The sequence below is a fragment of the Vicia villosa genome, unplaced genomic scaffold, assembly GCF_029867415.1.
Source record: "Vicia villosa cultivar HV-30 ecotype Madison, WI unplaced genomic scaffold, Vvil1.0 ctg.004233F_1_1, whole genome shotgun sequence".
In the NCBI taxonomy this organism is placed as follows: Eukaryota; Viridiplantae; Streptophyta; class Magnoliopsida; order Fabales; family Fabaceae; genus Vicia; species Vicia villosa.
Genome location: NW_026706396.1, coordinates 1 through 15420, shown reverse-complemented (window position 1 = coordinate 15420; position 15420 = coordinate 1). Strand labels below are relative to the sequence as shown.

Genomic DNA, 15420 nt, shown 5'->3' with positions numbered 1-15420 from the left:
ATTGATTATGAATTCATATCATGCAGTTTCCCAAAGGAATCACTGCGTATTGTTTCCACACAGCAGACCTCTCATTCTCAACAATACTCCCGCAGTTCGACAAATGACAGTGTTGGTCATAGTCTTGCACAGAAGTTGCTGCACGGGGCTATTTCTGTACCACTAATTCAGATGAAAAAATACCGTGACGTACGAGCTCTGAAATGTGAAGCTGCATGAGTATATATCGCATATTACTGATTCATATTAATTTTCTCATGCAGATTACTTTCTGTGCTACGTATGCAAAAACGAGAAAACTAATTGCGTCTTCCTACGGATGGTACTACCAGTGCTGCCATGAATGCACTAAATCTGTTCGCGGTGACAAACCTCCCTACAAATGTGATAATGGACATTCCACTGAGGCTGAAATCTATAAGTACGGTTTGTTGGGACCTTTTCCTGTGTGTCACACAAACTATTTGCTAATTGTTATGATTATGTTTTTTCAACAGTCGAAACTAATATAATAAACCGATAATAACAAGTATAATATTGAAGTTGAAGGTTTCCATGGGGAAACTTCTTGCAAATTTATTTTCTGGGATCGAGAATGTACTGAAATCTTAGAGTTGTCAGCTGCTCAGATGCGGGAAACAATGATAAAGGTTTTTAACTTCATATAACTTTTATGTATACGTTATTTTACTTTTGCCGCTGATCGTTGCTAACGTTGTATATTTGTTGAATAGGCTGGTATCACAGATCCATTGGAATTCCCGTTAGCTCTCGATAAAATGTTGGGCCTGGATCTTGCTTTAAGGGTTAAATGGCAGCCTAGCTGGGACAGCGCCTCAGTTGTCATGTTCATAAAAGATAGCGACTTCGTTAAACAATTCAAGGCGCCTTGGACGGACAGTCAGGTATCACCAAACTCAACTTGGATTTGTCATTACTCTTTACATCATCTACATGTATACTATAACTGATTTTCTTTATACACTGTAGGTTGTGAGTTCTGAACCATCCGGTACACCCCTTCCACTGCAGGTATATATAAATGCTCAGATTTTGCAAATTTAGTTGTTTGGTAATGGATTTGAGACACAACAACCAGAACCTGTTTATATTCTGCAGATTAAAGACAGCGTGGATGAGGCTAAAACTGATGCTGCTGATGATTGTGACGTTGTTACGGTAATCAATTCCCATCTTATACGCATGACATGTATGCAATAAGTAATGAACACGACATACACATAAAGCCTTTTTTGTGTTATGTTTACAGGACCTAGAGATAACATCCAAGCACAACCCGGAGCCTTTAACACCCACCGCAAAAAGGCAGAATCATGATGCCTCCAGTGAATCAACATCTGTACGTGATGGTGAACTGTCTTCGACCAAACTGAAGAAGATCATCAAGTTGGAGAACAACAAATAAGGTCGTTTTGCGTGTGCCTTGACTATCTTCGACGAAATTGAATGAGAACACGGTGTTGTGGAACAAGAGATAGTCGTAGTCCTAATATATAGTTAGAAGGTTTTCGCATCAACTATTTTGATACAGTTCAAGTCGAGCGTTTCTGCTCTTACTTTTTGGTTCTGCAGACTATTATGTTATTGTTGATTATCTTTTTTAGTTTATATGCTGACTTTACTTTTGCATTTTAGTTGTAGTATTACTCCTTTAATACTCTATCCTTATATTAATTCCTTCTCAGAAAATATGTTTTTCCCAATTTAACGGTTTTTTTTCAACTTTTGAGACATCTGTAAGATATTGGCAAAGTACATATCAAATAACACTTCCTAAATCTGAGAAATAAGTTTTTAGTAAAGGAATATATGCACCTTTAAGTTGAACAGATGACTCAACTTATATCAATACAACTGATAGTCTTATTAAGCCTTAAAACAGACTGTTTATAAATGTTAACCAACAAAATAGAACACAAATAATACTAAATCTTATCTACTAATTTTAATTAAATAAATATATGCACCTATAACTTTAACAGGTTATAATACATTACGATTATGTGAACTTTTAAGTTAAACTACTGCTTTTTTAAAAAATATAGTTTATTATTATGTTTCAAGACTTGGCAGAAACTTAAAGAATTAAAACTATCAGCTGCATTCACATATCCTTTGTGTTTTTAGATTGAGAAATATAATAATATATACATATATATATAATATTATATAAAACTTTTAGATACATTCATTGGTTCATCTGGAAAAGTAAACTAATTAAATATAGTGTCCAACACCTTTTCAAATATGTCATGTTAAAGATCACATGCTTTTTGTAGTATCATTCCTATACACTATATTGCAGCCATCCTATGGATAAGACCCAATGTCAGATCTCAGGCTTTTCCACTTTCCAATAACTCTTCACAGCAAATCATATAAAAAAAACAATCATTCTTGCGTGAGCAAAATTGGTAATGCTACTAATCATAATTATTACTAATATTTTAATCTTCCTCAACCAAGGGCAAGTATTTTTTTCAAATGGATCTTTTAAAAACCACACTTTTTGCGGGAAATTACAAAATTTCAAATTACCCTCTCATTTTTTTAGTACCCTTTCACAGCACCAGGCAACAAATATTTCTGTTTTCACAACAGCAATACCAGCATTATATGTTACTTCCTCCTTCCACATGCCTTTGTTTTATAACCCTGTGATCAACTCTTAGAAGCAGAAGGCATTCAAATCACCTTTCTTCTTTAATGGAACCAAACTCTACTTCAACAACAAATGCAACTGCAAAAAATGCTAGAAGGCGAAGAAAGCTTATTTTAGCTCAGCGTCGACGCACGCGTAAAAATTGGACAGGAAAACTACCAACTGTCTTGCTACAAACAGCTCCAGTTACCATGGGTAAACAAACACATGCGCAGAATCGTACTATATTTGAAACTGGGCAAACTTCAAATTCTGCTTCTATTGCTAGGAAGAGGAGGAAGATCATTTTGGATAACAGGAACAATGGCTGTAATCACCCAAATAAAGAAAATTCACCCTTAGTCAAACAACCTGGTTTAGTCCCAACCCATACACCAAATTCACATCATCGTACCCCTCTATCGGACAGCCTATCTAACCAGTGATTCACTGCCCCGTCCAATACACTTATACATCGACAATCACTCCAAAAAAGGAGGAGAACACTCCCCACTCATGGCAATAACCTACTGAAATCTTTTGACCAAACCAGTCCACCGCCATTTAACACTGGCCATGCTTCTACTTCCAATGCAGGCAGCAAAACACTTAATAGAACATCGCATGTTGACACCACTGCCAATAACACGTTTGATACGGACTCTAACTCTGAAGATGATGTGAACCTGGGGGATTCTTCTTCTAATGATGATGAAAGCATTGATAATGACGATGTTGTCGACTCCCTTTTAGAACGTATGGCATCTTTCTTATTAGTTGTCTATGTTTTAAAACCAATAACTATGTTTTTTGATATTGTTGTATTTGCTGGTACAGAGTACTCTGACATAGGAGATAGAGTTTGGGATTGCCCATTTTGTCATGCATCCATGTGGTATCAGGAACGCAGAGACAAATCACGGCATACGACTATTCCTAAGTTTCACCGGTGTTGTCGGAGTGGAAAAGTTGTATTGCCGTTACTTTTAAATCCCCCCCATTGCTGCAGCATCTACTACATGATAAAAATGGTCCAGAGAGTAAGAACTACCAAAGAAACCTTCGCACTTATAACGCCATGTTTTCGTTTACTTCTCCAGGGATGAAATTTGACGACACCGTTGCACATGGGGGAGGACCACCTACTTTACGACTTCACGGTCAAACATGTCATCGTATAGGGACGTTGATGCCGGATGTTGGACAGCATCCCCAATATACTCAACTATATATATATGACACCGACAATGAAGTCGATAACAGGATGAAATGCTTCGGGTAATTGTATTTATTACGAAAAATACACAGTTTCAGTATATAACATTTGCGAATTGGAATAATAATGACAATTTTTTTGCAGGGACAATGATGTTCTCAGCAGGGATATTGTTCTTAAGTTAAAGGATATGTTGGATGAATGCAATCCCCATGCAAGGGCATTTCGAATGGCAAGAGATCTTTTGAGAGGAAATGAGTTCTTAGACTTGAAGATACGACTAATCAGTGATAGGGCTGAAGATGGCCGTGTATACAATACACCAACTGTGTCAGAGGTGGCTGCTCTGATCGTTGGTGATATTGATCCCACAACACAGAGAGACATAATCGTCCATGCACGCAATGGCCATTTGCAAAAAATTACAGAATTTCATCCTGCTTACTTGGCCTATCAATACCCGCTCATTTTTGTTTATGGGGAGGATGGATATAGGAAAAATCTACTGCACAGGTATGAACACGAAGCTGAGTTTAACAGGAAGAATCGCCAATCAATCAAAGATTGGCTGTGTTTTCGTTTGCAGGAGCGCAAAGCTGAGGCAAAGACATTGCTTCACTCAAGACGGCTTTTTCAACAGTTCTTGGTCGATGGGTTCGCAATGATGGAATCAGAACGTCTCAATTGGTTGAGGACTAACCAGTCCAAGTTACGAGTTGGAAAATATAATCAGTTGAATGAGCAAACTAACGGGGCTCAGGCGAACACAGCACCAAAGCGAGGAAAAAGGGTAGTTTTGCCATCTACTTTTGTTGGGAGCAAGCGTTACATGGACCAACTATATTTTGATGGTATGGCCATTTCAAGTAAGTTGGGCTTCCCAGATTTGTTTGTAACGTTTACTTGCAATCCTGCTTGGCCTGAAATAGAACGTGCATTATCTGGCACTAATTTAAAGCCACATGATAGACCTGATCTCATAACCAAAGTATTCAAAATCAAATTTGATGATCTCATGACTGATATAACAAAACGGCACGTGCTCGGGAAGGTTATTGCATGTAAGGATTATTTCCAACTTATCTTTATTGTAGATATCCATACTCTTTGAATTTTGTCAATACAAACTTATTTAACATGTGTTCTTAACTTACAGTTATGTACACTATTGAATTTCAAAAACGAGGATTGCCGCATGCTCATATATTAGTCTTCCTACACCCTCAAAGCAAATATCCGACACCAGCCGATATAGATAAAATCATTTGTGCTGAAATTCCAGACCCCACTTTACATCCAACACTATATAAATTGGTCTCCGCACACATGATGCACGGTCCGTGCGGTCCATCGAGGATGACTTCACGCTGCATGAAAAATAGAAAATGCACAAAATTCTTCCCCAAGCCCTTCCAAGAAGATACTGTTGTTGATGCGGATGGCTATCCCCTCTATAGGAGGCGATCAAATACCCATGTTATCCAGAAAAATGGTGTATCTTTGGATAATCGACATGTTGTACCTTACAATACAAGATTCCTCCTGAAATACCATGCACATAGTAACATGGAGTGGTGTAACCAAAGTACATCAATCAAATATCTATTCAAGTATATCCACAAGGGGTTTGATAGAATCGGAGCTACAATTTCAACTTCTGGTAACGGCTCAGGAAACGACACAGAGCCTGTTGATGAGATCAAACAGTATCTGGATTGTAGATATGTGTCCCCGAGTGAGGTGTGTTGGAGAATTTATTCCTACAACATTCATGGCAGGAAACCGGCGGTCGAACGTATGTATTATCATTTAGTAGGTGAGCAGGCTGTTTACTACCCCGATCATGCAAGAATGGAAAATATCTTGGAAAAAGCAAGTGTAACGGAGTCTATGTTCACTGCTTGGTTTGTTGCTAATGGGAAATACGAGGAGGCACGGTCACTTACATATGGTCAGTTTGTGTCAAAATTTGTTTATGACAAAAAAACCAGAACATGGAAACCGCGGAAAAAGGGGTTCACCATTGGTCGTTTGATCTGGGTTCCACCAACCACTGGAGAGTTGTTTTACTTACGACTGATGTTGACCGTAGTGAAGGGACCGCTAACTTACGAAGAAATTCGCAAAGTAGGTGACACACAGTTTGATACTTTTAGGGATGCATGCTTTGCAATGGGATTCCTAGAAGATGACCGAGAATACATTGGGGCAATACGGGAGGCGAGTGAATGGGGGTCTGGCCATTTCCTCCGCAAACTTTTTGTAGTGATGCTTTTATCCTCGGCTGTTAATAGGCCTGCTCATGTTTGGAACGAGACGTGGGATCTACTATCTGAAGGTCTGCTGCATCAGCAAAGACAGTTGGCTCACAATAAAGGTTTGAATAAAATACTACATTAAAGATGACTGTCCTTGAAATTAATGTTTTGATCCATATATAAATGAACAGTTAATTGTTAATAGGATGGCTGCTGCCTGCAGCCATTGAAATGCCAACTTATTGTCTAACACAAGCTGCTTAAAAAAGGTCATGTTTAAGCAGTGTGCTGTTTATTCTGCATATAAACAACTAAACATGTAAAAATGTAGTTAATATTATAGCACACGTTAAATTTATATGACAATAATGTTGTGTACAATTATATGGAACAGATTTGGTGCTCACTGAAGATCAGTTAAAGAATTTGACTTTGACGGAAATCGAGAAACTTCTGCAGGCAAATCGAAGAAGCCTCAGCGACTTTAAACCAATTCCATATCCTGATGGATACGTTCTACAACAATTAGGGAACAGGTTGGTTTATGATGAACGGAGTTACGATGTGCCTACAATGAGAACCCAATTCACGTCGCTTTTCAACGCTCTGACAGGTTCGTACAAAACAACCTGTTCTCACTTTTAGATCATGTAAATCAGTCCCTTACATAAATTTTTCTTCCATTCATTGTAGATGAGCAAAGGTCAATTTTTGATAAAATTATGGCGTCTGTTAACGCGCAAAAGGGTGGTGTCTTTTTCCTACATGGTTATGGTGGAACCGGTAAGACTTACATGTGGCGAACACTTGCAAGTGCATTGAGGTCCAAACATGATATTTGTCTTACCGTTGCAACAAGTGGAATAGCTTCTTTGTTGTTGCCCGGTGGTAGAACTGCCCATTCTAAATTCAAGATACCTGTTCCAACAATGGACAATTCAACATGCAATATTGAATATAATGATGACGTCGCAGACCTTCTAAGGCAGACAAAGCTTATTATTTGGGATGAAGCACCGATGGCACACAAACATGCTTTTGAGGCACTGGATCGAACATTGAAGGATGTCATGTCTACATACAGTAATTCAAAGGAGATCTTTGGCGGTAAGGTAGTTGTTTTTGGTGGTGATTTTAGACAGATTTTGCCCGTTGTACCTAGAGGGAGTCGTTCGGATATTGTACATTCTGCTATAAATGCTTCTTACATATGGCGGAATGTTGAAGTCTTAACTTTAACGCATAACATGCGACTTCAATCCGGCCCAGATGAAGCAGGAAAAAAGGAAATTGCCGACTTCTCAAAATGGCTGTTGCAAATTGGTGAAGGCAAACTTTCCGAGCCAAATGATGGATTTGCGGATATTCAACTGCCAAAAGAACTTTTGATCACGGATTACACAGACCCAATTGTTGCTATCGTAAATAGTACTTATCCTGATTTTATCGAAAACTACCAATCTAACGACTACTTAAAGAGTAAGGCGATACTTGCTTCTACATTGGAAGTTGTTGATCAAATCAACAATCACGTCCTTGATCTGATGCCAGGTAGTCATCGTTTTCCTATACCTTCTAAATCTATTTTTCAATTATTACAGTAACTAAAATCCAGCTTCATATCATCTTTAGGGGAAACCAAGGATTACTACAGCTCAAATACCGTCGATAGGTCAGAAATTCATGACACCAATGTAGTCGATATACTCACACCGGAGTTTCTCAGTTCATTAACCACTTCGGGTTTGCCTAACCATCTCATTAGGTTGAAGGTAGGAACACCTGTTATGCTTATGCGTAACATAGACCAGTCTGAGGGTTTGTGTAACGGAACTAGGGTAATGATAACTAGGATGGCAAACCATGTCATAGAGGCTAAAATAATGGCGGGTAAGTGTTGTGGAAACTTGGTCTACATCCCTCGAATGGATATGTCTCCCTCACAATCCCCTTGGCCCTTCAAGCTCAAACGGCGTCAATTTCCAATAATTGTCTCATACGCAATGACGATCAATAAATCTCAAGGACAATCTTTGGATAAAGTGGGACTTTTTTGCCACGAGACGTCTTCACTCATGGCCAAATATATGTTGCCCTGTCAAGGGTCACAACCAAGCAAGGAATAAAAATTCTGGTATATGACGAGAACGACAGGTTGAAGTCAACTACTGCGAATGTGGTCTATAAGGAGGTTTTCCACAATATATAGATGGGACATGATAAAGGTAATTTAAAGCTTAATTTAACTTTTGTTTTATATTGTCGGTTATAGCGATTTGCAGCCTAACTGGGGATAATGCTTTTATACATCAGATCACTGCAAGGAAAAACATGCAGTAGCTTGGAATGAGACGCAGTGCATCCGTGACCTACAACATCATTCTACTGGTGGATGACATGAATTTTCAATTTTATGAATCTGATAGACCACCTAAATGATTCTATGGTTATGTATATTCTAAGGGAATAACACTGCTGAGCTACTGTTAACACATTGTTCAATATGTTGTGGTTATAAATATTAGTTAATTAGTAATTCCCAAATCTACAATATCCAACTACCAGTACCATAATGACTTGTGATAGATAGAAAGCTTAAATATATAACATATTAAGTTCAAACTCCAGTCAACGAAGAACAAACGTAGCATGGTCATGTTCATTGTTTACGAAACTCATGCAATTTTATACACATAACATGTTTTGTCCAAGGAAGTAACATCTAACCTAAATCGAATCCTATCCCCGCATTTGAAGTTGTTGGACCTGCAGAATTCGTCCCATCCGTATCCTAATTTTGTGCGGCGAGGATCTTCAATTTTTAAGGTTATTCTTCCCGTTGTCGCCGCAGAGCACAACGTCTTCGTATCCATGGTCTTTGAGGACAGTTGCAAATTCCACCGGTAATTTCTACAGGAAAATCATAAATAAGTTATTGGTTCTACATTGCTTAAACCTTTCAAGATCCAAAAGATGGGATATTATATACTCAACTAATTTAGGCAGATCAACACTGAAAGGAAGTAGATCTACATCGAAAAAATGGATCTCTCTGTAGAACACGTTTCTGCTATGAAAACGCGGTAAGTCCTGATGTCTATCCACCTCACTAATTGATAAAATAGAATAGTTGTTGTTACCATAATATCCAACCGTCAACACTACATCCGAAGGAAGACTGTAATACGATTCCATACAAGGCCATCCACTTAAAATAAGCGGATGCATCTCAATTTGGTTGAAGATCAGGTCATGGTGTACCCCCTGGTTATTCATTATGATCCAATTTTTTCCAATTTGATTCCCATAGCTATTCACAAATCCAGGTTGAATCTCTGCGTAGGACTGCAACAGTCAAATTTTGAAATGATTCCATGAGATTAAACACTTGCATCTCCATTGTTAATGTAAATACAAAGAAAACAACTCTATAAATTGCAAATTATATCAAAACACAAACCAAACCTGTGTGGAGATCTTTGCAATTAGAAAATAATCTATCATTTCTGAATGCTTCAGAATCCCACAAAGAGCCATTTTTAATGCTGTGGAAATTCAAGCTGGATTTTTTGCAATGATGCAGATGGAGAGGTGATGAACAATGTGTATACAAGCTTTCAGTTTGTTGTTTCAGAAGCATAAATTAGTGATGCCTATTTATTATGTGTGATTAGCTGCAACACCACGTGGTACTTTCACCCTTTACCATAAAGTAACCATGCTTTCTCCTTATCCTTCTAATCGACAGGAATCTGTTGTGCAGAATCACATGTGCACAGTGTATAATACTTCCAAGAAGGAAAGGAATATATTCCTTACAACCACATGCAAACTGTTTTGGTACAGCACAACACAATTGAACACAATTCAGACTTATCTTCTTAAAAGGAAAAGTTGCAGTTCTATTATTTGGGTGCCAAAGTACAAGTTTTTATTTTATTGCTTTTAAATAAAGTAGTATCATTATATTTACATGTGTTGAGTGGTGGCATTGCATAAAGTAGTACACCATCTTATCTATAAGTACACCATCTCATGTGTTTCAGTTTAACACATACATTCAACTTCCCACCTTTTCTCTGTACATGATCAAAACTATCACAGACATGAGCTCATAAACACACTCCTTGATTTTTCATGTTACCAATATTTTGAAGTGAATATCTTATATGCATTAAACTGACAAAGCTAATCTGAAATTGGTGGTTTAAGGAATTAACACTGACTTTTTTTTTAAACTAACAGATTCATCCAACGATCTATACATGATAATTGCTGAACTGCAGCTTAATATCTTTGTCTTTCTGTCGGTAACTATGACATTGTGCATAAAATTATTGAAGTCATGAAACATTACTATCATGTTTTCCATAAATCCCATAAATTGATACAATAATGGCACTGCTGAACCAATTTACCCAACACACCAGATATTGAAGTTTTGTTCTTACAGCATACATGCCTTGGCGAATATAAACTTATAAGTGGAAACTCATGCATGTCACCTAAATACGAAACACGTGCAAACAATTACAACAACTAATATATAGAGCACTGCGCATGTTAAATAATATTCATTCGACTTGCAACATAAACATTACACCCCATAATAATACTGTCAGAACAAAATATAAATTACTCTCAAATTCTAAGTCTTGCCCAAAAAAAGATAACAACCAAAATGACATAACATCTGTCCAAAAAGTATTAAACTATGCTGCTCGATCAGTTAAATAAACAACTTATACACTAAGCTTTTCCACGTCGGACCGCCACAGAGATCTCTTCCACCGGAGGATATCTGATACTGAAACGTAGGGTGTCACCTTTCTGAAGGTTGCGGTCTTTGCAGAAGTCAGTCCATCCACCAAAGATATACCGGTCTACAGTGTCTTCCCTCTTTGTCATCTCACAATAATAAGGAACATTGTTGTCGCGATCGATAAGCTTAATCCTTGGGATCTTACCGTGTATGCATGCACGGATAACTGCTCTCGGAATATGCTGAAACAAAAAAGAAAACACCGAACTTAGTTTGCATAAGACTGTGCATCATTGCTAAATATTGGTTCCACAAAAGGCATCGTAACTAACAAGGACATTGTTTCTCAGCTTCACTGGGTTCTCAACAACTCTGGTCCAGCTTTCTTCTCTCATTCCTACTGTTTTTGGAGCCGAATTCCTACATAAATAAAACAGGAAAGCAAAATATTATACATTCAGAAACAATATATTTTCGGTAGTAGTAAACATATTGCACAGATTGACCACTTAATTCATATGACAATAAAATACTACCTTCCAACAGCGTTTTCCTTGCCTTTCAACTTCGACGACAACCTATCAGCTCTTCCATTGCTAGAAACATACAACAACATATATGACAACTAAGTTATCATCCATTGAATCTATTAAACGAGCAGATAATACATCCTTTAATTAATATGGCTAACAAAATCCACAATTAATAAATACCTTCGAGAACCACATGGTTGAAACGATGCCCGGTAGACAGACGCATGATAGCTTCTGCGTTCATGCACTGCAGCAATGGTCGGATTCTGTTGTTTCCCTTTGCCTTTCTTGCTGACTACTGGAATCTCTTCACGCCCCAAAACATCTGTTGCCAATCCACGCGGATCGTCTTCCTCAACAACAGGCTCCGTTTTCACCTTCGTTGCCTCAATTTCTTCGATCGCACTTATAGTTTCTTTTTTCACACGACGCGCCTCTTCCAGCATTTCTTTCAGAACATAACTGCGTGTCCGTTTGAAAGTCACTCGTGTAGGAGCACCAACTTCTTCAACTCTGCATAACAACAGTGGCAGAAACCATTATCAAACAGTTTAACGTTTCTAATATAACGTACGCCGCTGAATGTTCAACAACATATATACATGCATAAAAGACAGATAAACTGTCAACACCAATCTAATAGGCATACAACCACATGCAATAGAAAATATAAGTCTAAATAGTCTTTTTATGTAACTTTTCGCGCACAGGTTTTGGTATAACACTATTTGTCGGAAATCAAAATCTTTAAAATAAAAAACAATGCATCTATTCACGGATAAACGAAAGGAAGATCACTTTACCTTCCTTTGTTTGTGTTCGCGGTGGTTGTTTGGTCCTTCGCTGCCATCGTTTCCTTGTTGTGGGTTCCGATTTTACTTTTGATGCAAAGGGTTCAGGGAGACAGCGAGACTAGGGTCTTCCTTGAAAGTCGAATGAATGGGTTATAGAACTCACAATATGCGGTTTCCAACTAATAAGCTTTAGGTTTCCAATATCCTACTCATTACTATCAATTACTTCCACATTTATTTCTTTGCACCGTTTATTATTCCATTATAATAACTGCATATTTCCTTTTATTAAATAAAATTATATTTCTTTATATTATTTTATAAACTATAACTAACCTCTTTGTTAGACTTTTTCCACAACCTCTTTGTTATACTTTTTCCACAATTCTTTCTTTAAATTGTTTTTTTAATTAATTATTACTACTACTACTTATTGTATGTTATTTTTTTACCACTGTATTTTTTACTTTACTAAAATGTTTTTTTTTTTTTTTACTTATACTCACTTTGTTATTGCAGTTTTTTATTTTTTTTTAATTCTGATATCATAATTAACTTTACTACTATTTTGTTTTTTATTTTTTGGTAATACTAACTTTCTTATGCCACTTTATATTTTTTGTAAATCCATCAATTGTACAACTTATAAGTTATTTTGACTTATAATATAATAATTCCTATTTGAAACACCGCTTTATTTTAATCGATATTTAATGTTGAAAAATGTACACCTTAAATGTTTTTTTTACTTATAATCTCTTTTTTTTTGGTAAGATTTGTATAAGAATTCTTTAATATTATCAAGTGGGGATTTGAAAAAAATGCGCAACCCCCACCAGAACTCGTGCGAACGCACGGGTTTGTTACTAGTTTGCTAGATATACTTCTATTTCTTTTTAGATAGTAGTGCTACCACTACTGGTAGCTAAATCAAATAATAATGTAATATCACTCCTGTACTGTAGCGATAAGGCATTATATAGATGTTATGCTTACTTACTGTAGCTAGCCACATGGAGAACGAATTGGAATTTCCTTTCATGCCCTGTTTCGTTTGGTAGGCCTTAAATTAAATGTGGACACCCTACCATTAAATACAAATACAATCTTAACAATAGAGGTGTGGCTGAAACAAGTTTATTTAATTAAAAATGATGCATTTATAGATTAGATAATACATAAATGTATTCCTTGATTATTTTGTTGGTTGAGACTTCTAAGAGTGGGTAAATGGCATACACTTGATGACTCTTAGTTTATTTGTGAAAAAAAAGTAAAAATCCTATATAATTGAGAAATTATGAATTTGCATGTGATGGATATTAACTATTGGTGTTAATTGAATTGTGGATTGGAAATGTGTGTGTTGACTATTATATGTGAATAATGCTTATGTGATGAGAATGTTGTGTACAAATTGTGGATAATTCATTGAGTGAATTATTGTGATATGCTACATATTAAGATGGTAGAGATGATCTTAATTGCATATGGTTGATTAACATTGTACATACATTCATATCATGGATGCCTTGAAACAAAGGTGGTTTGCTTTGAAACATAAGCGAGGCTTAGATTCTAAAGTGAATCGGAAGCGGCAAACTATATGTTTACGTTTGGTGGGCTTTGGTCTTGTCCGGATCGGAAGCGTGGCTTGGATTCTAGATATTGAATCGGAAAGCGGTGAAACTTTGGGTTCACAATTCGGTACCACATGCATAGTGTCACATATCTTGCATTGAGTCACATTAAAATTACGCGATAATTGATTATGTGAAGTTGATGTAGTTGTGATATGTGTATGAGTTTGATAATTGAAACGAGTGAAATTTGAATACATATTTGATTAGATGTGTGAATAGGTGAGAATTATGATTGTGTACTTAATTGAGAATATAATAGTAGAATTGAAATATTATACTATTTAAGCTTGTTGTATACTCGATAACATGTGAAATATGTGTTGATTACTATTATCTATCCTGTTTTACATAGTATGACCAATTACTTGGATTTTGATTTAACCATTATATTCTGTTATACTTTCTTCATAATGGTTCGTATTCTCACCCTTCTGTTTTAATGTTGCCCTCGTTTGGCGACATGCAGGTTCTGGAGTTTAGTAGCCGCGTGTGACTTAGCCGGAGGTTCTTCCTTGGTTATTGGAGACTAGGTAGTGAGTCGATGCTCTGGTCATGTAACACTTGGTAGACTAGGTGTATTGAACTCATGTTATGTTTGTGTATGTATTATGCTATGACTAGTGAATTTTATTTATCGGTTACATGTCTTTTGAGAGGCTTACAAGCCAAACCTTTGATTATGTTTTATGTTGGATTGAGACTACTAGTCGATGTATGATCATGGTATGGGACATGAATCATTATAAATCACATGAGTATCATATATTTCCGCTGTGAATGCATATCCAGGTTAAATTGAGATTTGATATTGAGTGTTATTAAAATGACCAGGAGTATTGTGCTGTGTAGACAAGTGCTGTCAGTTTTTTTAAGTTTTTAATTCTTCTAAAAGAATCAATGTGACGCCCTTTTAATTATATGCATGTTATTCTCTGATTATATGTTATATATTTTGGGGTATAAAAAGGGGTGTTACAGAGAGCAATGAAGATGAAGGCGATGGCGCTGTTGCTAATACAAGAAACTCAAGTGAATCTGGTTCAACATCTAGTGAATCACATGAGGATGAACCACTAATTACTAATGAAGGGAGGGTAAGAAAACCACCGTTTTGGATGGAAGATTATGAAACTGGTGAAGGTTTGTCAGATGAAGATGGTTTGAATGCAATGATAATGCTCACTGAAGATGACCCACTTACATTTGAAGAGGCTGTCAAGAGCAAGAAGTGGAGGGACGCAATGACGACAAAGATTGAGTCAATAGAAAAGAATAAGACATGGGAACTAACAGTTCTGCCCCAAGGAGTAAATCCCATTGGAGTTAAATGGGTTTTCAAGACTAAACTTAACGAGAATGGTGAAATAGATAAATACAAAGCAAGACTAGTGGCAAAGGGATATGCACAGCAATACGGAGTTGATTATACTGAAGTTTTTGCTCCGGTGGCCAGACTTGACACTATTCGGTTGATACTTGCTTTGGCAGCTGTTTACGGTGATTTCCGGTAAACAACCGCTAGTCTTCCAAACTATAATAAATATGATTTGGT

At 36.8% G+C, this 15420-nt stretch overlaps 2 protein-coding genes across 2 annotated transcripts; one reads left to right on the top strand and one right to left on the bottom strand.

Moving 5' to 3' along the window:
• The first annotated feature begins 2727 nt into the window (after nt 1–2727).
• LOC131641899 (uncharacterized) lies at nt 2728–8476 on the top strand. Its single transcript, XM_058912194.1, has 10 exons — nt 2728–2992; nt 3260–3418; nt 3500–3630; nt 3672–3940; nt 4023–4939; nt 5035–6255; nt 6531–6749; nt 6830–7687; nt 7769–8026; nt 8409–8476. The coding sequence occupies exons 1-10, from the start codon at nt 2728–2730 to the stop codon at nt 8474–8476; spliced, it is 4365 nt and encodes a 1454-aa protein (XP_058768177.1).
• A 2248-nt stretch (nt 8477–10724) lies between these two features.
• LOC131641905 (uncharacterized) lies at nt 10725–11314 on the bottom strand. The gene is made up of 2 exons (XM_058912200.1): nt 11231–11314; nt 10725–11140 (listed from the first exon to the last, which is right to left on the bottom strand). Exons 1-2 carry the CDS (start codon nt 11291–11293, stop codon nt 10886–10888), a joined length of 318 nt encoding a protein of 105 aa, XP_058768183.1. The 5' UTR covers nt 11294–11314; the 3' UTR covers nt 10725–10885.
• Nucleotides 11315–15420: the final 4106 nt, after the last annotated feature.